The sequence below is a fragment of the Haliotis asinina genome, chromosome 1 (assembly GCF_037392515.1).
Source record: "Haliotis asinina isolate JCU_RB_2024 chromosome 1, JCU_Hal_asi_v2, whole genome shotgun sequence".
Classification (NCBI taxonomy): Eukaryota; Metazoa; Mollusca; class Gastropoda; order Lepetellida; family Haliotidae; genus Haliotis; species Haliotis asinina.
In genome coordinates this window covers 44,134,556-44,158,747 of record NC_090280.1, presented here as the reverse complement: position 1 = coordinate 44,158,747, position 24,192 = coordinate 44,134,556, and the positions used below count along the sequence as shown (strand labels likewise).

Genomic DNA, 24,192 nt, shown 5'->3' with positions numbered 1-24,192 from the left:
TAACCTCACTCTCATCAAAGGTTTGCTTGTTTTCATCAAGTTGAAACAAAATCAAAACTACATACTAGTTGTAGTAAATGACCATCTGTGCTTAGATTTTCGAAGCTCTCTTAGCGTTAAGATAGTCGTAAGTTCCTGTTAACGTATGACACTTACAACTATCTTAGCGCTAAGAGAGCTTCGAAAATCTAGGACCTGGATCATGCATGCCCCACAACATAACAATTTCTTCCTGGGAAGGGAGGTTGTGGTCTAAGTGACAATACTATTGCAAGTAGTATCATCCTGACACCCACCTCGCTTACAAAAGGGAAATTGTGTTATAAGCAATGTCATGCAAAATCCTATTGTCCATCAATCAAATACATAGTAGAAAGTAGTTTAGATTTTGTAACTGGGTGAAAACAATAGCATTTATGCTCAGACTGGCTGATATTTGCAACAGGGTGCCGCCATTTTTAAAATTGTGGCGTCATGGTCTTAAGTCAGTTTGAGAATCAATTAGATCATAGTTTGTTTTCATCAAGCTGAAAGGTCAAAACTACTTCCTACTCGTAGTTAAATATGTTTTTTAATCATGACCAAAAAGATTTTGCATGACACCGCTTGTAACAGAACTACAAGATCGATGTATAACCATTATGACAAGAAGTGATTTTGACAGAATGGTCAATGAAAATTAGTTGTATCTTGGAAAATAAGCAAAACAGGTGACAAGATTACCTGGCAGTAGATGATGAAAACTTCATGTTTCAAAACAATTGTCATGATTACAGGTTTAGACAAACCAGTAAATCTACCCCCAGATATGTACATGACTACTACAGTAACCCACATAGGTACACCTCACAATTACGTCTCGCAGATTGGGGATTGGTTGAAATCTCGTTCGCGGGAGAGAATTGTGCACTGTTGTATAAAACAAAGGGTCGATATAAGGCAATTAAATGTCAAAGTGAGTAGTTTTCATGAGGGGATATTATTTATGACGATGTCAATAAATGATTAATGAATTTGTACCCTGTAGAGTAAAAGTGATCTTTAATATTGGTTATTTAATGCCAGTCTGTTCGATGTGAAAGTGGTCAGAAGAGAGTAGTTGTTAAGATTTTGTTGGGTTTTTTGGTTGTTTTTGTTTTTGTGCTTGACCGTTCTCAATCCTGTTATTTACCAACTACTGTCTTAAAGATGGAAAAGTGTGCAACTTTAAACAGAATAGATGCAGATTTTAAGACAGGATGGAGATGTATTCTTTGTGTTTAGTGCATGTGTTGTAATTTATGTACGATAAGACTGGTTAGCCCAGAGTAAACTTTTCAGTCAATTTAATCTAGATTATTTGAAATAAAAAATGGAGAAGAGGTTGTGTTATTGGGGCAAAGGATTATGTCTTCGATTCCCTACAAAGGAAACTTTTCTAGCACATTCATTTTGGGACTTGATAACAGTTCTTCAAGTGAGTTGGGTTTTACCCCGCAGTCAGAAATATTCCAACTATGTGACGGAGGTCTGTAAATAATCGAGTCTGGACCAGACAGTCGAGTGGTCAACAGCATGCGCATGTAACTGCGTAACTGGGAACCATGACAAGTGTCAACCAAGTCAGCGAGCCTGACCATCAGATCCCGTAAGTCGCCTCTTTCGACAAGCATAGTGGCCTTTTATGGCAAGCAATGGTTTCTGAAAGCCTTGTCTACCCCGGACCTTCAGGGGTCTCTTCAAGTTATAAGTTCAGATGTATTACAACATTACATTAGATGCAGCAGCATATTACTAAAGGTTTAGGTCCGTTTTCTTGTTGGTACTGTTATCATGGAAATTTCAATTTACTCCAAAATACTAGCCTCTGAACTGGTCAGGAAACGAAGGTTGAGAATACTCAGAACGATGTTTTACTGACTGTTCTGGAAGATTCCTGCTGGTTAGTTGTTGGTAAATATTTGTGAATAAAGGATTTATGAAGCAAATGTGGTTTAGAGAAAATGTCTTTTTTTTCAAGTTCCGATTTAAAAAAACAACTTATTCAGTCCTAGTTTACTTTTTGATTTCAAGTAGTAGTCACTTTTTCAAGGCAATTGTCGCTTTTATTATCCCACGCGTTTAATATATAATATTAGTGGCAACCAAGGATAAGTTGGACCAGTCCAGAGAACACTTTTACAAAGAGTAGTCAGGTGGACGGTAACGAACAAACCCATTTGTTTGTTTTTTTGGAAAGGAGAGCATATGAGGGCTACTGCACATTCATGATAAAATTGCACACACCTTGCTCAGAGGATTTTAAACGCTTCACCCAACGCACTTCACATGATCATGGACAGCCTGGGACCATTCGTTCACAAAGGCAAGCGCCAGTGGACAGCACTCATACATGCTAATAGAAGCCATTTGTCAGGTCGGTGCTCAAATTATCCTTGTTTGCCAGTAGACTCCTTTCATCCATGCGCACATATAAATTGGTGCAACTTAACCGTTGACTAGATTCTTTTCATACTTACCTAAGTTCATACCTAAGTTCATACCTAAGTTCATCACAATATGAAAGGTACTAGGGACTTTAACCCTTATCAGTGAGACATCTCAAGAACCGTTCACTGGTTTGTCTTCACATTTACCACTATGCTTCATAATGGGAAGGCACAGGGCCTAGACGATTTTGATAATGTTCATGCTGTTTTCAAGGTCACTACGACACATTTCAGAATGTTAAGATATCTTAAGAACGATTCACTGGAATTTCTCCGTATACTTTCAAGACTACCTTTGACTCTTTCATTTGTGTTTTTTATAAGCAAAGTCTTTATCAGTATTATTTGTTTTTACATATTTTGTACACCATCAGTCCATGAGTCTTGAGAATGTTTCAGTGTTTGAGCACAGATTGGGAGCTAGAGAGCACGATCTTTCCATTTTTTTCTGAAACTCATTCCAGTAAGGCAAGAATGCTGCTAATATGAGCTGTAAAGTTTGTTCACCACTCCCAGATAATTTTTACGAATAAAAATATGTTTAATCCAGGTATCCAGAGACGTTGAATGGTCGTGATTTGTTGACATTTAACGTCATCCAAAACAACGACCTTCACTTTCATTACTGGATCATTTGCGGCTTGGGTTTATGTCGCCTTAGTGACAATTGCTGGTATTTCAATTGTCACCAACTCAAGACATCTATCCCCAGCTCAGGGTTTTCGTCATTTGTTGAAACCAGATGTCACGTGTTCAGAAATAGTCGAATCTGCACCAGACAATTGAGTGATCAGTAACAAGAACACCGATCTACGTAACTGGGATATGATGACATGTGAACCAGTCGGCCATCCCGACCACCCGGTTCCTGTTAGTTTCCTCTTACGAAAAGCATGGGTTGCTGAAGATCAATTCTAACCCGGATCTTCGTAGTCGATCCAAATGTATAATGAAATTCAACATGGTAACAACGAAGCCGCACGGTTTACTGTCAATTTTTGAAACTGTCGGCTTTGTGTAAAACTTTTCAAAAAATAAAGTCATAAAAATACTATAGTGAATTAGACACTGTCGTGTTCACCACACAAAATGTCTTTTAGTTGCTGCAAGATCGAAAGAGAGCACCTCACGTGTACTGCAGGCGGTACAAACAATCCCCCGTATGTTCGGAAGAGATCTATTTGGGACTACACCTTTTCCGTAAAGCACAGATTCTAATACTTTTTTGCGTTGGGTCATCTGGGTTTCGAAACCACATCCTCAGCGACAGACATCTAATCGCCATCAAAGCCGATGATCTAACCCACTCTTCCCTCGCGGCCTCCACATATAAATGGAAATGTGACAACTCGTAGCCATGATCACGTTTTTGTTTACCAACACTAGTAGATGCTGGAGTGTGAATTTATCTTCATAAACTTCAGTGCAAAGTTTCCCGAGGCGCGCTGCAAACCTTTCATCGTGTGTTCAAATGCCCGGCTCCTCTGGTCATTTCCTGGTTTGTCACCACCCAACGTCGGGTCAGAATTGATCTTAGCAACTCATGCTTGTTGTAATACTCATGCTTGTTGGGACGTAAGATGCTTGTTGGGACATAACTGGCTTGGGTGCTCAGGCAAATCAATTACTGGCCCAAGTCGCACTATAACTGTAAAACCAACCAACCAACCAGGCAAATCAATCGATCTTGAGATTTGTCTAAATCCGGGGAGAAAATAGTTAGAAGGTTGAGGTCCCACTTATCAACATGAATTGGTTAGTTTATTACGGCGTCTGATTGCGGCACTTACTGGGGGTGCGTGCGTGCATACATCATGTTCGTAAACTTTCTTTTAGGTTTGTCGTCTTTAATGATTAATGAGGGTAGGAAAACCTCTGTCGATGTCCATGTTATCACGATTTAGACAAACATATATGCAACACCATTTTGTATCAAGGCAACACCTGTATGCATGTTTACCTTTCTTACTAACAACTTTTTTAAACGTTCTTGTTAAGTTGTCTTTGTATATAAAGTGCATTAACTAAAATATTCTTATGAAACGAATTGTATAGCCTTAAATATACATGTAAATATCCAAAATATTCCTTTTTCACAGTAACTCTCGTGTATATGAGCTGGAGGTCTTTCATACTATAAATATCTTTAAACTTTGAATTGGGCTTGCAGATTTCAAATCTGGGTCTACTGGAGTGATTATCAGGTCTTGTCTCCCATGCTTTACATTTGTCAGACGTAGGCAATACATGCATCACCAAATACTTCGAATTCATTTGATTTAAAGCATGTAAATACTTGTACGTCAGGAGTTACCATCACCAAACGCGTTCGTATAACTAATAATACATTTCTGTTAGTTCACAAAATAGTTTGTCAGTCATCTGGGGGACCTATTTTTGGCTGTCCTCTCTGCCCTCTCCGAAAGAATGAATAAACTATTGTCTTGTTGCCAGCAGATGTTTTCTGTGAGCCGTTTATGTAATGTTCACCACTGTCGTCATTTACGACCAAATGAATCTGTTTAGGGCTAATGTAGACAGGCAGCGTTCTATCGCTGACGCTTTATGTATACTTGGACTACGTCTGTCGGACTAAGATTTGTGATGAAATTCGTGACGGTTTTATTCCCGTAACGCAGACCTCCCAAAATCCAGACAAAAATAGCAAACTAATTAATTTGGCTATGCTGGTCACCCCAAATTGAGGAATGGCCTGGATAATTCTTTGCTAAAATATGAGAACAACAAGGGACTAAGTAGACAGCCTTGTCTAACATAGTGAAACAATCAAAATAATCCGATAGTTTTCTCCCTTCGCCGGCAACTACAGCAGACTCCACGCTGTCATATAAATGTTGAAGAACACAAAACATTTTTCCACTGATACCATTTCTTAAAAGAAGGTAATTTAGTTCCTTTAACAATGTAGAATCCTTTAAATCTACGAAAGCACAATCAAATCTAGCTTTCCTTCGAGTTATAAGCTTTTGAACAACGAATTGAAAAATGAACATGTCGACTGTTGAATGATGTTTTTCATGGTATTCACCAGTTACACCTTCATTCTCGACAAAGGTATTAAATATCTTGTGTATGATAGCTATAAATAATCTACTCAAAGTGTTCAACGACGACATGCCCCTTATAGTTACCGGGTTCATTATTACATCCCTTTTTGTATATAGGTATTGTAATAGCAGTAGTCCATGCTGCTGGGAAATGATCTTCACACAGTATATATGAAAACAATACAGCAACGTAGGGTGCAATCATATCCTTAATTTTCTTTAAAAGTTTTGTCGTCTCCTGGTGACTTCTTCAGTGTAGCATCGCCTGCGGCAGATATAATTTCTGCAGTTGTTATAACATAAGACAGTTCATCACTTGTACAATCAGTATAATGTTGATAACTATGCTTAGTAATATAGTTTCCAATACAAGTGTCCGACTCCTGGGCACAATCATCATGAGATACAGGATTTAATAAATGGTTAGAATATGTATGCCATGCTTCTGATAAATATTATCCTTTTCCGATCGCCTAGATGAATATTATTTAACAACTTTTAAATAATGTTGATTAAATAGGTAATGATAAAATGAAGGATCACTTTCTACATTGTCAAAACTCGTTACATGGGTGATACCAGTTTTCTTAATCAAGAGTACAGCCTACTAATCACGGATGTAACCAACCACAAGTGGTTAACTGGTCTGCGTTTTGAGATGTCAACGTTTTGCCCGTCACACTATGTGACCCACACAGGTAATTGAGCCATGACATTAACATGTCTCCTGTGTTGCGCAAGGCAACACATATAGCCATCACAGATTTTACTTTTCTAGTTATCGCATTCCCACCGCTATATGCCTTTTACGCCGAATGTCCAGAATGGGTTCCATTGGAAAATGTTGTCACGTTTCCAAGTCACACCACACACAGAAAAGCATAAATTGCAATCCGGCTCAGTTACGTATGAAAAACTACTTTTGGTATATTCTATATATACATAGAACATCTCCATTACGCACAGACGTATAGGTTTGAGAACATCCTTAATTCTCACACCAGCTTTTCTGTGGTTTTTGTGTAACTGAAATATCTCTCCGTGGATGCATCGTGTCCAACAATTCTGTGCACGTCATGTCAACAAGCAGAAAATTTGGCATGTAGGAGACAGTGGAATATCAACATGTGGCAGACATGTGGTAGTTATTTGTGTACGTAGCAGACTAGTTACGTGTAGAATACTAGTATTGTGTGTATGTAGCAGACTAGTTACGTGTAGAATACTAGTATTGTGTGTATGTAGCAGACTAGTTACGTGTAGAATACTAGTATTGTGTGTATGTAGCAGACTAGTTACGTGTAGAATACTAGTATTGTGTGTACGTAGCAGACTAGTTGTGTGTAGAATACTAGTATTGTGTGTATGTAGTAGACTAGTTGCGTGTAGAATACTAGTATTGTGTGTATGTAGTAGACTAGTTGCGTGTAGAATACTAGTATTGTGTGTATGTAGTAGACTAGTTGCGTGTAGAATACTAGTATTGTGTGTATGTAGCAGACTAGTTACGTGTAGAATACTAGTATTGTGTGTATGTAGCAGACTAGTTGCGTGTAGCATACTAGTATTGTGTGTATGTAGCAGACTAGTTGCGTGTAGCATACTAGTATTGTGTGTATGTAGCAGACTAGTTGCGTGTAGCATACTAGTATTGTGTGTATGTAGCAGACTAGTTGCGTGTAGCATACTAGTATTGTGTGTATGTAGCAGACTAGTTGCGTGTAGCATACTAGTATTGTGTGTATGTAGCAGACTAGTTGCGTGTAGCATACTAGTATTGTGTGTATGTAGCAGACTAGTTGCGTGTAGCATACTAGTATTGTGTGTATGTAGCAGACTAGTGTGTAGCATACTAGTATTGTGTGTATGTAGTAGACTAGTTGCGTGTAGCATACTAGTATTGTGTGTATGTAGCAGACTAGTTACGTGTAGCATACTAGTATTGTGTGTATGTAGCAGACTAGTTACGTGTAGAATACTAGTATTGTGTGTATGTAGCAGACTAGTTACGTGTAGAATACTAGTATTGTGTGCATGTAGCAGACTAGTTACGTGTAGAATACTAGTATTGTGTGTATGTAGCAGACTAGTTACGTGTAGAATACTAGTATTGTGTGTATGTAGCAGACTAGTTACGTGTAGAATACTAGTATTGTGTGTATGTAGCAGACTAGTTACGTGTAGAATACTAGTATTGTGTGTATGTAGCAGACTAGTTATATACACATGAACATTAACCAAAAATAATTGTCGATTGTAGCAAAAAAGGATCAAAATACAGAAGTCAACCAGTTATATCTAAATACACATGCAGTTAGCATGAAATTCACGTGCTGACTCAAATGCATGCTTTTCATGCTAAAGTTTTGTCATGGTACAAGCGATTGAGGGGTACAAAGAGGTGAAATGAAGTATTCTCATTGCTTTCTTATCGACGCATCAACAAGTGAACAGTGCTGAAATTGAACCTTTTTGGACATGCCGAGGCGTAGGCTTTCTGTAAATACCCGATTGCAGATTATTGGCATGCATGAGGCTGGTTTATCCTGTCGCAGCACTGGGTCCAGATTGAATATCAATCACACTGTCATTAGTCGCCTTGTAAGGAAACATGCGGCCACTGGTTACGTCAAGGATCGTCCACGATGAAGAAGGCCGAGAAAGACCACCTCCCGTGATGACCGTGCCCTATTTCGCCTAGTGATTGGCCCATGACCAATGCCAAAGATCTCAGAGAACAATGGAGAGTGGGTGTTCGTCTCTCAACCAGCACCGTCCGATGAAAGCCGTTTTTTCTTCGTGTTACTGAGGACCGTTGGCGAGTTTGGAGAAGGAGTAATGAGGCTTATCAACAGCCGATTGTCCATGCAGCTGAACCCTTTGGAGGTGTCTCTGTAATGGTGAAGGGGTGAATCCTATGACTGTATGCTGAATCTTATCACCATACAAGGGACACTCAATGGTCAGAGATACCAATACCAGGAAGTACTGGAAGCTGCTGTTGTTCCGCATTTTGATAACCATCCCCTAGCCAGTCGGTCGGCCAGTAGTTATGGACGATGATGCTAGGCCCCATGGTTCCAAAGCTGTTATCGCACACTTGCAGAAAAAACGCACTTGACATATTACCTTGACTTGCGTGAAGCCCTGACCTCAACCCATTTGGGCATTTATGGGGCCATCTGAGGCGTCAAGTTCAAGTAAGGGATACACCTGTTCAAATTCTACAGGAATTAACCCAGGCTCTTCATGAAGAATGGCAGGGGATTCCAATGATGCGCATTCGGCGTTTGATTTTTTTTTGGTTTTTTATTTGTTTTTTTTTTGTTTGTACGTTGAACCATAGACATTGTCTGTGTGACCATAGTTTGGGACATGATAATGTATAACATTTTTAGTGCAATCCATATGACCATCAATACATTACAGCCGAAAGTAGCAGCAGTGTTGGTAGTTGTTGGATTGACACTTTAGGTGGTTCAGTTAACGAAATTATAACCATGTGTTTGGTTTCCATATCATGAATAACCAGTGTGTTGTGTTAAAAACAATCTTATAGCATGAAAATGGGTGGTGCTTAATTAATGCTCATGTGTATATATGAGGCTAGTTACCTGTGTATGTTGTAGATTACATATATGTAATAGACTAGTTTTTTTGTCTATGTAGTATAGTAGACTAAATATATGTAGTAGACTAGTTCCTTGTATATGTTGCAGACTAAATATATATAGTAGACTATATACATGTACATGAAATGTCAAAATTAATACAGTTGTTCAGTCATAAGCACATATAGTTAAATAGCTGAATAAAAGCAGAATGCATCTATTAAACTATCTGATATTTATGATTGAACACCTATAATATTTTTGACATTCTGAGCGTATATATGTACGCGACTGTATTGGCAACTCTGAACAGGAGCAGCATTGAGCCGTTAATAAACACCGTGATAAGATATTATTTGAAGAAATTTATCCAGCATTGATTTTGCATCCGATCTCACATTACAAACTTCTGTCACAAATCAATAGATACTGATACTGATACAATATTGATGCCGGTATTGGCACTAATAATCCACTGATAGAGGATCGAAGTCCTGCGCTGTCGGGAGAATGCAACAGTATCGACCAAGTCGAGAAGCCTTACGAATCATCAAGCATTTCGCTTTCCACTAGGCTTGCAACAAGTTTTTTTCCAGATTAAGAGGTCGATAGAGGTTTCAAATAAATAAACAACCATACATACGGTATATTCCAACTTCCGCTTTAAAACACCCAGACGCTATTCCCATGAGTGAGATGATTTTTACGCCACAGTTGCCATAATTCAAGCGATATCAAGGCTGGGGACACAAGAATAGGCTTTACATTGTACCCAGGTAACTGAGCCCAATACACAGCAAGACGAGCGAACTCTTAGTCACTAGGCATTTTCACCACCCCTTTGTACAAGTTAATGCTGATAAGTACGACATTTTAAAAACGTAGTTCATGTTTTTGTGAATATCATCAACGCACTTGGAAGTCTGAATTGTGAAAATATACACGGATATAACGTAATCTATGTTTGTTCTTCCTAACACGAAAAACGGCGGGGTAGCCTAGTGGTTATAACGTTCGCTCATCACGCCTAAAACACGGGTTCGAATCCCCACCTGGGTACAGGCCTATTCCTGCTGTACTCCCGCTGTGATATATATGGTATTGCTACAAGCGGCGTAAACACATGCTCACTAACACTCTGCCTAATACTATGCACAGTTTCTCGTTCCAAGTGTCCACGCCATGTCTCCTTTATGTCTGAGTGATTTTGCGATGTCCAAGTATCCCCTCTTGGACAGATTACATTTCCTTTGTGATTTCGAAAACTCCATCGAGAGACAGACAAATGTCTCCTCTCGGATACACTGTGCAATGCAAAACTTTAGTGATGACGTGGTCAGTGCAAGTGTATTGTGGTACATCATGTCAAGACCTCTGTAGATGGTCATCTGTGGTCCATACGCTTTACAGTCTGAAAATAAACATCATGAATAACACCCAGTATAATCCGGACATAACGTGATTCGAGGAGCGAACACGCCAAATGTATCTAAATGCCTAAAAGCAAACAGGACCCAAGCCCAAGATGGAAGTCTAATTAAATATCACATCGCAGGCATTGCAATCACCAGGTTCTTTGGGTTTGTTGTTTAACGCCAGACTCAGCAATATCCCAGCTACATGGAATAGCCCTGTAAATAATCGAGTTTAGACCAGACAATCCAGTGATCAGCGTTATGAACATCAATGTACCCAAATGGGATACGATGACATGTGTCAGCGAGCGTAACCACCCGATCCCGTAGGTCGCCTCTTACGAGGTGCTGGTCCCTGGCCTGGGTATGATTGGGTAGGGAAATGACTAGCTCATATTCTATGCGCAGTTTACGACAGTTCGAAATAAATTTGTTACTGTAACAAACTCTTGTAGATAAGGTGATACCCTTTATAAGAAAAAGTTCGCCGACATGCAGGATTTTCAAATACCATTTCGTGGTAAACACCTATCTAGTCTCTATCTTTTTTTCCTGTTCTTTGTTTGCAGTACTTCTTACATTATGAATGTATACTTTCAAACATTGATATTAAGCAATTAAAACATTTCATATTAGTTCCCATAAGACAACAAATGTGTTTTTTTTCGTGTACACTTCCCCTTTAAGGTGTATGGACGGGACCGCCGAGTATATACCACGGCAACATTAATTAGCGTAAAAAAGATAAAGCCAGGTTTGAACGTACCGATGCGTTTGAAAAAGATGAGATCACACCGCACCTCATCTCTAGCTCACCTCGCCTCGCCCCGCCCCGCCTCACTCTACAAGCAGCAATTACAGTGAGAAAATTGACTTACTCCTAACGCACGTCTCGCCGGCATAATTAAAGCTGAAACCTGGGGTGCATTTGCACCTTCCCCTGAAGCAGATGAGCCCAGGATCCACACAATCAGCTGTTGCACTGCACATCTTCCCCAGCATGTACAGGATAAGACGATCTGTACATGTGGAAAAATAGCCCACGATCAAGCACGCATTGGTACACACGGAGAGAGAGAAATTGTTGAGGGAAAAAAAGAGGTATGGAAGAGAGAAAGAAATCCCACCCCTCCTGCTTTACATTGTCTACCAAAACCTCGGAGAAGTGTTTTCTCCAATACTTCTAGTCCGGATCTTCACGGACGTGTTAGATAATTGTAACTTCTTTGAGAGGCATCTTCACGGGACAGTTGTAAATGATCAATCAATACTGTATCGTCTTCACTCTCGATCAACTGATCAACTCGATTCACTGTTACCTTTAACACATACTGCACGTCCAAGACGATTCTCCAAACACAGCGACCCGGAAGTGCAACTCGTCAGTGAGCACCTACCTTCTGGTATCTGTCAGGAGAACGAATTAGGAAACATCACAAATTTGAGACAAAAGGTCCCTACACATAGTCCGTGATTCAGATGAGATTTGACTACCAAGCTGAGAGAGAAAGAGTCCCTCTGTGACTTTTCAGTTTATGGAATCACGCAATAAGCTACGTGCGTTTTTTTGGCGTCATTCTTGATCCCGACCATCCGGCTTACGCCGTCGGTTCCAAATGTATTCCCGTGCTTCAAATACTCAATAACACCCGGAAATTGGCCAACACGTGATGTTTATCTCCTAATTGAATTTGTGGGAGTTCAGCATGATTATTCATGTTTAAAAAAACGGGGAAAATGTATGAAATAAATACGATTTTCCCATAAATATGCATACATACTGTTATTTTCTGGGAGAACGTGCATAGTTACAAAGCTCACGTCTTTAAGTATACATTTGCTTCCATTTGATATTCAAATCTTAATTGAAATAGACGTCTAACCAGGTTTATAGCACAGGTCCTACGTTACATTTTAAAAAAATAATTACCATCGCCTTCTTGAAACAATGACCCAGTTCAAACTGTAAGTTTGAAGCTGATTATGTAAGAACCTCAAATGTGTCAAACCACCTTGGTTTATGATACATATTTTATATATCACGTCAACCACATAAGTCGCAAGGAGGAGTGTGACAATATCTAAGTACACGCATTTTGTTGGTTTGTCTAATGCCCCAATATTCCAGTCACTTGTATATGGCGGCGGTCTAGAAACAATCGAGTCTGGACGAGACAATCCAGTGATCAACAGAAAGGGCAGCGATCTACGAAACTGGGATACGATGACATGTGTCAACCAAGCCTAGTATGACAATCTGATCATGTTAGCCGTTAGTGAGTTTAGTTTTACACCGCACTCAGCAAGCAATATTCCAGCTATCGAGTCTGTCTATCGAGTCAGCTATCTATCTGTAAATAATCGAGTCTGCACCAGACAGTCCAATGATCAATAGCACAAGCATCGATCTGCGCAGTTGGGAACCGATGACATGTATCATCCAAGCCTAGTATGACAACCTGATCACGTTAGTCGCCTCAAGCATGTGTTACTGAAGATCATTTCTAATCTGGATCTTCACTGGTGCTGGATACATGTAACTTCTTTGAGAGGTATTTAGATGCTGGAACAGTGGGGAAGAATAACAATCTTTGAAGCAGTAAGAAAGATAACAAGGTATTTAAGAACAACTTTTTTATAACGAGTGTGTGTGTGTGTGTGTGTGTGTGTGTGTGTGTGTGTGTGTGTGTGTGTGTGTGTGTGTGTGTGTGTGTGTGTGTGTGTGTGTGTAGAAAATAGTGAGCTTCACCAGGACAATGATATAAATGCAGCTGTTTTTATGCACTGTAAACCCTCACCGTAAAATATACGGTAGTTCGCTGTATTATTTTAACAGCGCTCCACCGTAATATCTAAATACGGTAAAGTGCCGTCAATATTACGTTCGTACCGTAAACAGATGTATTGTGGGATCGTTTTTCTTGAATGCCGCCATTGTTTGAGGTTTGGGACAGGCTGACAAGACATCTGACAACCGCATGTCAACTGCTATATCACAGGTTACTGGTATGGAATATGATATAATTATCTGAGGAATAGTATGTTGGTTTCTGCTGTACTGATTTGTAGTATAGTCTCATGTCTTTGCCAGGGAATATGCGTTGTCCGTCTCTTCGAGTTTTCGCAGTTGTGCACGAAGGTTATGTTTGGTTGCAAATGTTGTAGTTTTGAAACGTCCACGCTTAGGCACTATGTTGACCATTACCAGCTTCACCTAAATGTTCCAAATATACAGTTTCCATGCTGTTTCGTCACGTGTGAAAGGGCCTTTCATACTTACTCTGCATTCAAATCTCATACACTGAGAGATCATGGACAATTACACGTGTGTAGGTCAAAATCTACTCGGGTCAGAACATGTTTGAAATGTAGTATTGAATGGTGTGGAAGCCACTTTGACAGTCTAAGTAAGCATTTATCACATTTAAGAGAACACCTGTCTCTACATGAGGAAGTATTGTGTCCGTTTAAGAATTGTGGCCTTCGTTTCAATAAAAAGTCATCATTTTCTTCACATTTGTCTCGCAAGCACCAAACCTCTGATATTCACCATATCTCTGTACACCTACTCCAACAAGCAGAAAAGGATGTTGAAGAATCCTACCAAACTATAGATTGCGATGAACATCTCTCAAGAACTTTGACTGACTCGGAACATGGTGCCACCACAGCTATTGCTGTCAGTGAATATAATGATCTCGACGTCATAGTTCCGTTACAAAACAGAGATATAGATGAAACTGATGTATCTGAAAGTCAAAATTGGAATGATGAAGGAAGTCACTTTGGCCCCATCACGAATGAACAATATTTGAGAAACTTGGCATTATTTTATTTGAAATTAGAAAGCAAGTATTTGCTTCCAGTTTCAACAATCCAAAGCATTATTGAAGAGTTTAATTCATGGCATGAATTTAGTCAAAAGTTTGTGAAACATGCTGTCACAGAAACGTTAAGATTATGTGGGACAGATAATGATGTTATTAGAAATGTTAGAGAGGAAATTCAATCAAGTGACATATTTTCTGCCTGTAACAATGGACCATTGAGATCACAAAAGTTCAGATCACATTTCTACAAGAAACACTTTCCTTTCGTAGAACCTCGAGAGATATTCCTTGGATATAGCAATAAACAATTGCGGAAAACATTTCAGTATGTTTCAGTAATTGAAAGTCTGTTAGCACTGTATAGATATCAGAGAGATTCTATGAACTTGTGTCAGAAGTCTGAACAGATTGATGATGAAGATGTTTTAACTAGTCTTCATCAAGGATCTCTATTTAAAAACCATCCCATCTTGAGTAGTGGAGAAGCCTGCTTTGAGATCTTGCTGTACCAGGATGCTTTTGAGGTTGTTAATCCCTTGGGATCAGCAAGAAAGAAACACAAATTGATTGGCGTGTATTATACCCTTGGAAATTTTCCTGCTTATCGCCGTTCCAATATAGATCATATGCAGCTCGTATTGTTATGTAGGGAGGCATATCTTAAGGAATATGGACAGGACAAGATATTTTCACCCTTAGTGAGGGATCTACATGATGTGGAAGTAAACGGTGTTGAAACTGGACATGGACAAATTAAAGGGGTTTTAGTTTACATCCTAGGTGACAACCTTGGATCGCACATGATAGGTGGATTCTTGGAAAACTTTTGTGGTGAGAACTTTTGTAGATACTGTTCAGCAACAAAAACAGATATAAGAGGGTCAGTACTACCAATCAGAGGTGTAAAGAGAACAAAACACACTTATGAAGAGTCCCTTAAGGCTTTAGATGAAAATCCAGACCTTGCTCACCATAATGGCATCAAACATGAATCCGTATTCAACCAGCTAAACAGTTTCCATGTCACAAGTGGTTTGCCCCCATGTCTAGGCCATGACCTGTTCGAAGGCATTGTACCATATGATATGATGCTGATGATTGATTACTTTGTAAGGAACGTGAAATGGTTCACTTATGAACACCTAAATACACGGATTTCAGAATTTTCTTATGTGGAGTGTGATGCTCTTGACAAGCCAAGTCTTGTCAAGGCAAAATCTGATAAATTGTCAGGTCATGCTATTCAGAATTGGGTTTTTGTGAGAACCTTTCCCCTACTAATAGGGAATTGTGTGGCTGATGCTGAAAATGATGTTTGGCAACTGTTTCTGTTACTGAAAACAGTTACTGAAATTATTTGCAGTCACAGACTCAATGTTTCAAAAATAGCTACTTTGAACTCTATCATTGAAGAGTATCTCTATTATAGGAAAACCCTCTTTCCTAATCAAGACCTCAGACCAAAACATCATTTTCTTTATCATTACCCTGAGCCAATCGCGTCCAATGGTCCCCTGATCCAGTTGTGGACCCTTCGTTTTGAAAGCAAACACTCATACTTCAAGAAATGTGCTAGAAAGCTTCAAAACTATAAAAGTTTGGCCAAAACACTCGCACAGAAACATCAACTCCTACAAGCATATTACATGACTGGAAATTTGTTTCAGAGTGAACTACAAGCTGATCATAGCTCACCATTTTCACCTAGTATCTATAGCCAGTCAGTCTTGAAGGCAGTTTCAAAATATGATGTTAACGAAACCAATACGGTTTCATCATTACAACTCGTATACAGAGGTGTACAGTACAAAGTTGGCAATTATTTAGTAGTTGAAGAGAATGACAAAGGTTTGATGCTTGGTAAAGTTGAGATCATTCTACTTAGAGCAAAAACAGTCCTCATTGTATTTAAGTCTATTCAGTCCATACCCGTGCCAACAATGGGTTTACATGGCTTTGAAAATGAAAATGAATGCAAAGAGCTGAACTGTTTGCCAGTTTCAGACTTTGCAGATATCTGGCCATTGTCTGTGTACTTTTATTCAGGCAGTTTCTATTTCTCTTTGAAGGGCACAGTGCTACGCGGACACAATGGCTAGTACATCTGATGATTCTAACCACACAGATTGCGCTGATAAGTGTTTAAAGGACTACATTATGAGGATATTTGTAAACCTGGAGACTGCAGAACATGTTGTTGAGAAACTAAAGTTGATTGGGGTAGAGTCTGTGCAGGATTTATCTTTGGTCCAAGAGAAAGACTTAACTGAAGGCCAAAACCACCTCAAAACAATAGTAGCCAGGAAATTATTGAAGCATGCGTGTCAGCTGAAACGGCCTTTATTAACCTCTGCAGGTAAGACGTTTCATAATGCCTTGTAAGAATCTAATCATTGTGAAATAATTGCTTTATAGAAATATGGCATGTTGAATAACTGCAGTTGTACATGATTTGTCATAACTTTCAGAAGGGGAATATGATATCATGCAGATGTATCCTAACAATTAGATTCTAAAGTAAAACTGATACGATTAATGATAACATAATAAACAGTGAGATTTCTTCTCTTCATTATTATGTATTTCAGAAACTGAAAGTGACCTAAGTGATTGCTCAACACCTAGTACCAGCAGTACGTTCTCACCACCTCCACCGCCACCTATTGTGTTTGAAGGTAGAAATAGAGACCCTAACTGGCCACTCAAACTTGACCTAAATTGGAGTTCTATGACAAGGGATGTCATGAAGCCTCTAGAATCGAAACAGCGCCTCGTACCTACACTGAAAAGGAAATTGGTTAGACATTTAATGGATATGGTCAGATCTGTGACTGTGCAAGCCACAAAAAGACAGTTGTCTATCATTGCACAAAGAGCCGTGGCCAAATATCCAGATTCTCTTGAGGACAGGATAGATGACGATGTTGTGGGTTCGGGGTATGAATCTTTGTTGAATAGGTTAATCTCGCGAAATGACAATCTCAATCGAGGAATCTCTGTTGATAAACTCTGTTTAACTAAACATAATTTGAAAAGACGGCAAGCTGATACTGACTCATCTGATGCCGACAGAAGCAGAAACACGGGCATTTCTGCACCAAGAAGTGATTCCTATGGCTGTATAAACTGGGAGCCACATGTTGAAGAGGAGGATGAACTCAAAATAAAACATGTTCAGGCAGAACTTTTGAAACTTAATGAGGGTGATCCAAAAGAAGTCGATGCAGAAGTCATTGCAAAGGGGATGGAAACTGTATATCCCCTCCTCAGGAGCGTGATCAACAATGGCGCAAGCATGGCAAACATAAAAGCTGAGTGGCCATTTCTATTTCACACTGTAGGAATGCTGAATCACTTTGAAAAACTTGTTGGAATAAACATGAAGGATGCACTGGCCAATTCATACAGGATTAAAGCTCCGAGAATGAACAGATTTTTCAGAAATAAACTGCCACACAAGTCTTCGCATATATTTGAAGAAGCAATCAGACAGAGTCAAAATGACAATGTCAAAGCGTGGCTGGTGGCTGTGTTATTGTGCATTATGGAGTACATGGGCGAGAAACAGGAATCCCTGTTTCTAGTGGCTGATGTAAGTGAAACAAAAGCATTTACTTTTTTGTACCGGGTTGACACAAGTGTTCATACCCAGCTAGTTCATGTTTTTTCCCAGTCAGTAGTTTACGGAGAACAACAATATTGTTAGGGAAGACGAGTTACTCCATGTCACTTCATTGCCCCTTGAAATTCACGCTTCATTCCTGGATTGCCAAAATATCTGTAATGTCCTGTGACCCTGTCATTGGAAAATATATGTCTGTGATATCATAGCTTTGACAGGTTAATGTGTCTTTACTGGCCTTATATGCAAAATGTCTATTGTAGGTCACAGTCCCCGACATATTCAAACAGTACACTATCAAATCCATAACTGTAATCTGTCTTTTTGTAGGAATGACATGATTCAGTTATGTCTACATTCCTGATTTTTAAATTTACAGGTAACCTCAACACCAGAGTTTATTGAAGCAATGGACACCCCTGAGAACCCCATGATGATCGTCCATGGTGTGTACTTTGGTGTCAGTAACAATCTGTCAGATTACCAGTTCTGTGTACTAAGGATTTACAGAAAGAAGGTCACATTGCTAGATCTATATAAAATATATATATCATCTTGCTTGTTGATATCATTTGCATCTTTTTCAGGTGACTCAGTTTTAGCTGGCCAGCACTACACTGTGATGTGTGACCATTTGGTAATCAGCCCAAGACTTAACAGCTTCATTGATGCATTTGCTATGCTCTTCGCTGCTTTCTATGTGTTTAACATTGAATATCAGACTGGGTCTGCTGCCACACTTGAGTTCATACAGAGGTAAATTAAACGTGTATCTTAAACAGACTCTTGAATTCAGCAACCAGCTAGAGACGGATAAAACTATATGGAATCCGGTTAAAGAGACTCACGCAAGAGCAATAGTTCTGCATATTCACCTTTTACGTAAATTGTGGTTCAGAGCAATGCCCCTCAGAAGCCTCTGTTCTACTTACCAGGGACTTCAAGCTTAGATTCACTGATAACAGATGTTACCCTTGTCCTGTCTGCTTGTTAAAGGTATATGTGACCAATATCTCATTGGCCCAACCCTCCAGTATCAAGATAAATGGCTGTAGGATAAATGAACGGCTTCTGAAAATTGCAGACTTTCTGTTTTTCCGAAAACTGTAAATGTAGTTTACTTAGTCCTATGTATCTATTGTGAATAGCTTTGATAACGCAGAAACAATGACGTCACTGCTTTCATTTCCAGATGCTTCGTTCGCATTAATCCAGACAAGGGATCAAAAGGTTGCAAGGGAAAAAGAAAAAAGACAGTTATGAGTGCGAAAGTTCTCAAACTCATCAACGAACTTGCCGATTTTGAATGGATCGAGGCATGAGAGGGCAAAGTCTAGCAGTTGCAATACTAAGTAATGATTGGTTTGCATTAATGACAGCCAAACATGTTTTTTCCAGGAGTTTTTTAGATATTGTTTGAATTAAGTTCATTGAGTTAATTGCTGGAAGAGAAATGCATAATTTCAAGTTTAATGATAGTCAAACATGTCTTTCCAGAAGCGGTTTAGATATTGTTTGAATTGAAGTTATTGAGTTAATTGATGGAAGAGAAATGCATAATTTCATGTTCAGTGATAGCCAAACATGTCTTTCCAGAGGTTGTTTAGATATTGTTTGAATTGAGGTCACTGAGTAATTTGTTGGAAGAGAAGTACTTAATTTCGTTTTCAATGATAGTAAAACGTGTTTTTTCCAGAAGTTGTTTAGATATTGTTTAAATTGAGTTCACTGAGTTAATTGCTGGAAGAGAAATGCATAATTTCAAGTTCCATGATAGCCAAACATGTCTTTCCCGAAGCGGTTTAGATATTGTTTGAATTGAAGTTACTGAGTTAATTGCTCGAAGAGAAATGCATAATTCCGTGTCTATTGATAGCCAAACATGTCTTTCTAGGAGATGTTTAGATATTGTTTGAATTGTGTTCATTGAGTTAATTGCTGGAAGAGAAATGCATAATTTCAAGTTTAATGATAGTCAAACATGTCTTTCCAGAAGCGGTTTAGATATTGTTTGAATTGAAGTTATTGAGTTAATTGATGGAAGAGAAATGCATAATTTCATGTTCAGTGATAGCCAAACATGTCTTTCCAGAGGTTGTTTAGATATTGTTTGAATTGAGGTCACTGAGTAATTTGTTGGAAGAGAAGTACTTAATTTCGTTTTCAATGATAGTAAAACGTGTTTTTTCCAGAAGTTGTTTAGATATTGTTTAAATTGAGTTCACTGAGTTAATTGCTGGAAGAGAAATGCATAATTTCAAGTTCCATGATAGTCAAACATGTCTTTCCCGAAGCGGTTTAGATATTGTTTGAATTGAAGTTACTGAGTTAATTGCTGGAATAGAAATGCATAATTCCGTGTCTATTGATAGCCAAACATGTCTTTCTAGGAGATGTTTAGATATTGTTTGAATTGTGTTCATTGAGTTAATTGCTGGAAGAGAAATGCATAATTTCAAGTTTAATGATAGTCATACATGTCTTTCCAGAAGCGGTTTAGATATTGTTTGAATTGAAGTTATTGAGTTAATTGATGGAAGAGAAATGCATAATTTCATGTTCAGTGATAGCCAAACATGTCTTTCCAGAGGTTGTTTAGATATTGTTTGAATTGAGGTCACTGAGTAATTTGTTGGAAGAGAAGTACTTAATTTCGTTTTCAATGATAGTAAAACGTGTTTTTTCCAGAAGTTGTTTAGATATTGTTTAAATTAAGTTCACTGAGTTAATTGCTAGAAGAGAAATGCATAATTTCAAATTCAATAATAGTCAAACATGTCTTTCAGAAGTGTTTTACATATTGTTTGAATTGAGGTTATTGAGTTAATTGCCGGAGGAGAAATGCATAATTTCATGTTCAGTGATAGCCAAACATGTCTTTCCAGAAGTGGTTTACATATTGTTTGAATTAAGTTCATTGAGTTAATTGCTGGAAGAGAAATGCATAATTTCAAATTCAATGATAGCCAAACATGTCTTTCCAGAAGTGTTTTACATATTGTTTGAATTGAAGTTATTGAGTTAACTGCTGGAAGAGAAATGCATAATTTCAAATTCAATGATAGCCAAACATGTCTTTCTAGATGTTTAGATATTGTTTGAATTGTGTTCATTGAGTTAATTGCTGGAAGAGAAATGCATAATTTCGTGTTCAGTGATCGCCAAATATGTTTTTTTTCCAGAAGTTGTTTAGATATTGTTTGTTTTCAGTTAATACATTATCAGGTTGATTTTGCTGATGCTATACTGGCAATATGTTTTTTTTTCTTTTCCACTTTACCTATATCGGCAATGAGCTGTTGCAATCTTTCATCAAATGAAAGCATATGAATGGGCCATTTTCCAATAATATCGTTTTATATTTGACTAATGTCAAACAACATAAATCCCAAAGATGTTATTTTCAGCTGTTGATCATTGTGATATGGTGTCACTTACAATGCTTGGACTCAGATTTATTTCTTCTTTTAATAAATGTTCTTCAAACTTCGTTTGAGTCTTTTTTTATTGACATGGATATATATTAGAGCATCCTATCGCAGAGGTTGGATGACATTAGGTTGCAGTTGGTTGAGTTAGTTCACCGTTCAAACCCTGATAGTAAAGTCTAAAGTTAAGTAGAAATACAGGAATGTGCACAGCACATTGTATGGTAAGTCCTACCTTAGTTTACTGTTATATTATATCTTAAATGCTATTACAGAATGCTGTTATTTTTACGGTATACCGTGTTTTTTACGGTAAAAGTTTGGCAGCCCAGCTGCCAGTAGTTTACCGTAAAAATACAGGAAATGTTTACAGTGACACTGTAATTCTTACGGTAGTGTACTGTAAAAATTTACGGTAAATACTATTACAAATTGCTGTTATTTTTACGGTATACCGTGTTATTTACGGTAAAAGTTTGGCAGCCTAGCTGCCAGTAGTTTACCGTAAATAATTACAGGAAAGTTTTACAGTGTGTTTTATTTTTTTGCATAATATCTGTCAACACAATCTGTCTAGGAAAACCTCAAGCAAGCTGGTTTGCTTTGATCCAGCCCCTCACGGTCCCGTTTTGTTTGACAGTAAAATGGTTACTTTACAAACATTGGACAAGAATATAGCTATTCTCACTACTTTCTGACATCCCCTCGTACAGCCAGAGCGATGTGTCTTTGAAGGTCAAATACAAGGGTTCCTAACGATTACCGGTGTTTACAGACAGCCATCACATAGGTGAGTGTGGCGTTAAACAACAACAACAACCAACCAATGTAAGCCTTCCTTAGTTTCATGTACTTACCAATTGTTTTCTTTTTGAACGAATGGTGTATCCCTCCATCTTCCTTGTTGTAGCTTCCTGGCGTGACAGGCTGCATGAGAGAGTGTTCAAGTTATAAGCGAAACTTTGACATGAGCTTCTGTGAAGGCACCGGTCAGCGCACAGTGTGATGCCAATGTTGTAGACAAGAGCGTCACCGTGCACGTGGGAAGGAGATACCACCACCAACAGCCGCAGGATTAGCTGACGCATCATCCGAGTAGGAAGGACGGACTGCCACAGACAACACCTCCGTCTTTTAAAGCATATTCTGCTGATTTGCATGATGTGTTTGAAAGCAAGAATAACGTGTCCTTGATATTGTGAAAAAGTGTTTGGGAACACCTGAAATTATCTTTGATAACATTGTTTATGTTGCAAAGTAACATTTTTTTCATTTTCTATTTCAGCATACCGATGTCAATTGCCAAAACCTAGCAATATTCAAGCAGGATTTGCATCAATGCTGTAGGGTATTAAGAGAACCTAAAATGTATGATATGATACAAAAGTACGAGTAATATGCCGCGATTAACTGCTGAAGAGAGACAGAGGCATCGGGGTGGTGCTGATGGGGTCGACACACAATGCTGTTGCCAACGCCCTCGGATTCCAACGACCCGTGAAGGTCACGGGGTAGAATAGGCCTTCAGCAACCCATGCTTGCTATAAAAGGTGAGTGTGCTTGTCGCTAGAGGCGACTAGAGGGATCGGGTGGTCAGACTCGCTGACTTGGTTCATTCATGTCATCGGTTCCCAATTGCGCAGATCGATGCTCATGCTGTTGATCACTGGATTGTCTGGTCCAGACTCGATTATTTACAGACCGCCGTCATATAGCTGGAATATTGCTGAGTGCGGCGTAAAACTAAACTCTCCCATCACCCTCACCTCGGATTCCACTGCACCACGGTTATAAGACTTACTCAGACTGGGGTCAATGAAAACAGACCGAGAAGTGGACGTCCATGCATCACAATGCAGCAGAAAGTTTCAGCCCCACCTGAGTAGAGTTTCAGAAATTTACTATGGAAAGAGGGTACATTTCTTTGGGCGTTTAGTGTATATAGAGTATAAACCTCTTAACATATTTAAAAGGGACAAACACAGTTTACTCATTCACACTCAAGAAAAAGTCTTAAGTGGTTTTATTGTTCTTTACATATATAACACAACTGGACTAATCCCACAATCTGGCCCACTGGTTCAGCCCGGCCTAAACACTTGCAAAGGCGAGTCAATTGTTCCAGTTCAAAACATATATGTGCTCCCCACGTCTACCATAAAGCGTTTTGATGCAATATTTCAAGCAGAATCACAACAAAACAGGAACTGTAACGACACTGCTTCCTGAAAGAGATATTTGACCATTGGTAAATTCTCGTTTTGAGGTTGACACCTCGGGCAGAAAATCTGATTCAAATACATTAAGAAAACGAAAGGCAAGGAGGACTTAAATCACATATTCTCTAGGAGTGTACAGATAGATAAATCATTTACTGGCATCGTTTATGAATGAAGCCACAGGCAAACTGTAGCGCAAATATATTCGTTTGCCTGTGATGAAACCTCCTCATCAAAACTACTTATTTCGAAACTAAATGCACTTAAAGCTGGCAGGGGTGATGGAGGCGAAGAACGGTCTGATGTACCACTTACAAGTTGCACTTAAAATGTTGAATAAAACATATTTCACGTGAGTAATATGGGGTTGGAAATCTGAGAGCACAACCTAGTGAGGAAATGGGAGTGTACCTTTGATGGTGGCGATATGTTATCTTGACAATATTGTTAGCATGCCAAAATTTATCAAGAAAAGGTAGTTAATAGTATTGTTTAAACCGTGCGGTGTCAACCTTTCCTCGCTTCGCTCGC

General features: G+C 38.8%; 3 protein-coding genes across 3 annotated transcripts in view; 2 read left to right on the top strand and 1 right to left on the bottom strand.

The window, feature by feature from the left end:
* LOC137291817 (retinoic acid receptor RXR-alpha-B-like) overlaps positions 1-24,192 on the top strand; it is a 70,839-nt gene that overhangs the window by 13,803 nt on the left and 32,844 nt on the right. The gene's annotated exons all lie outside the window — the stretch shown is intronic.
* LOC137279138 (uncharacterized) lies at positions 10,267-22,530 on the bottom strand. The gene is made up of 4 exons (XM_067811617.1): positions 22,300-22,530; positions 11,882-11,969; positions 11,441-11,581; positions 10,267-10,558 (listed from the first exon to the last, which is right to left on the bottom strand). Exons 1-4 carry the CDS (start codon positions 22,528-22,530, stop codon positions 10,296-10,298), a joined length of 723 nt encoding a protein of 240 aa, XP_067667718.1. The 3' UTR covers positions 10,267-10,295.
* Positions 13,477-21,503, top strand: LOC137279128 (uncharacterized). The gene is made up of 6 exons (XM_067811607.1): positions 13,477-13,568; positions 16,462-16,748; positions 16,981-17,984; positions 18,394-18,460; positions 18,602-18,770; positions 19,207-21,503. Exons 2-6 carry the CDS (start codon positions 16,484-16,486, stop codon positions 19,334-19,336), a joined length of 1,635 nt encoding a protein of 544 aa, XP_067667708.1. The 5' UTR covers positions 13,477-13,568; positions 16,462-16,483; the 3' UTR covers positions 19,337-21,503.

Coding starts and splice junctions, on each gene's coding strand:
- LOC137279128 (XM_067811607.1), top strand. CDS start 16,484: ATGGCTAGTACATCTGATGATTCTAACCACACAGATTGCGCTGATAAG. Junction 17,985..18,393: donor CCCTGTTTCTAGTGGCTGAT/GTAAGTGAAACA, acceptor TTAAATTTACAG/GTAACCTCAACACCAGAGTT. Junction 18,771..19,206: donor ACACTTGAGTTCATACAGAG/GTAAATTAAACG, acceptor TTTCATTTCCAG/ATGCTTCGTTCGCATTAATC.
- LOC137279138 (XM_067811617.1), bottom strand. CDS start 22,530: ATGCGTCAGCTAATCCTGCGGCTGTTGGTGGTGGTATCTCCTTCCCAC. Junction 11,582..11,881: donor ACGTGCAGTATGTGTTAAAG/GTAACAGTGAAT, acceptor CCACATGTACAG/ATCGTCTTATCCTGTACATG. Junction 10,559..11,440: donor CGGCGAGACGTGCGTTAGGA/GTAAGTCAATTT, acceptor GTTTATTTTCAG/ACTGTAAAGCGTATGGACCA.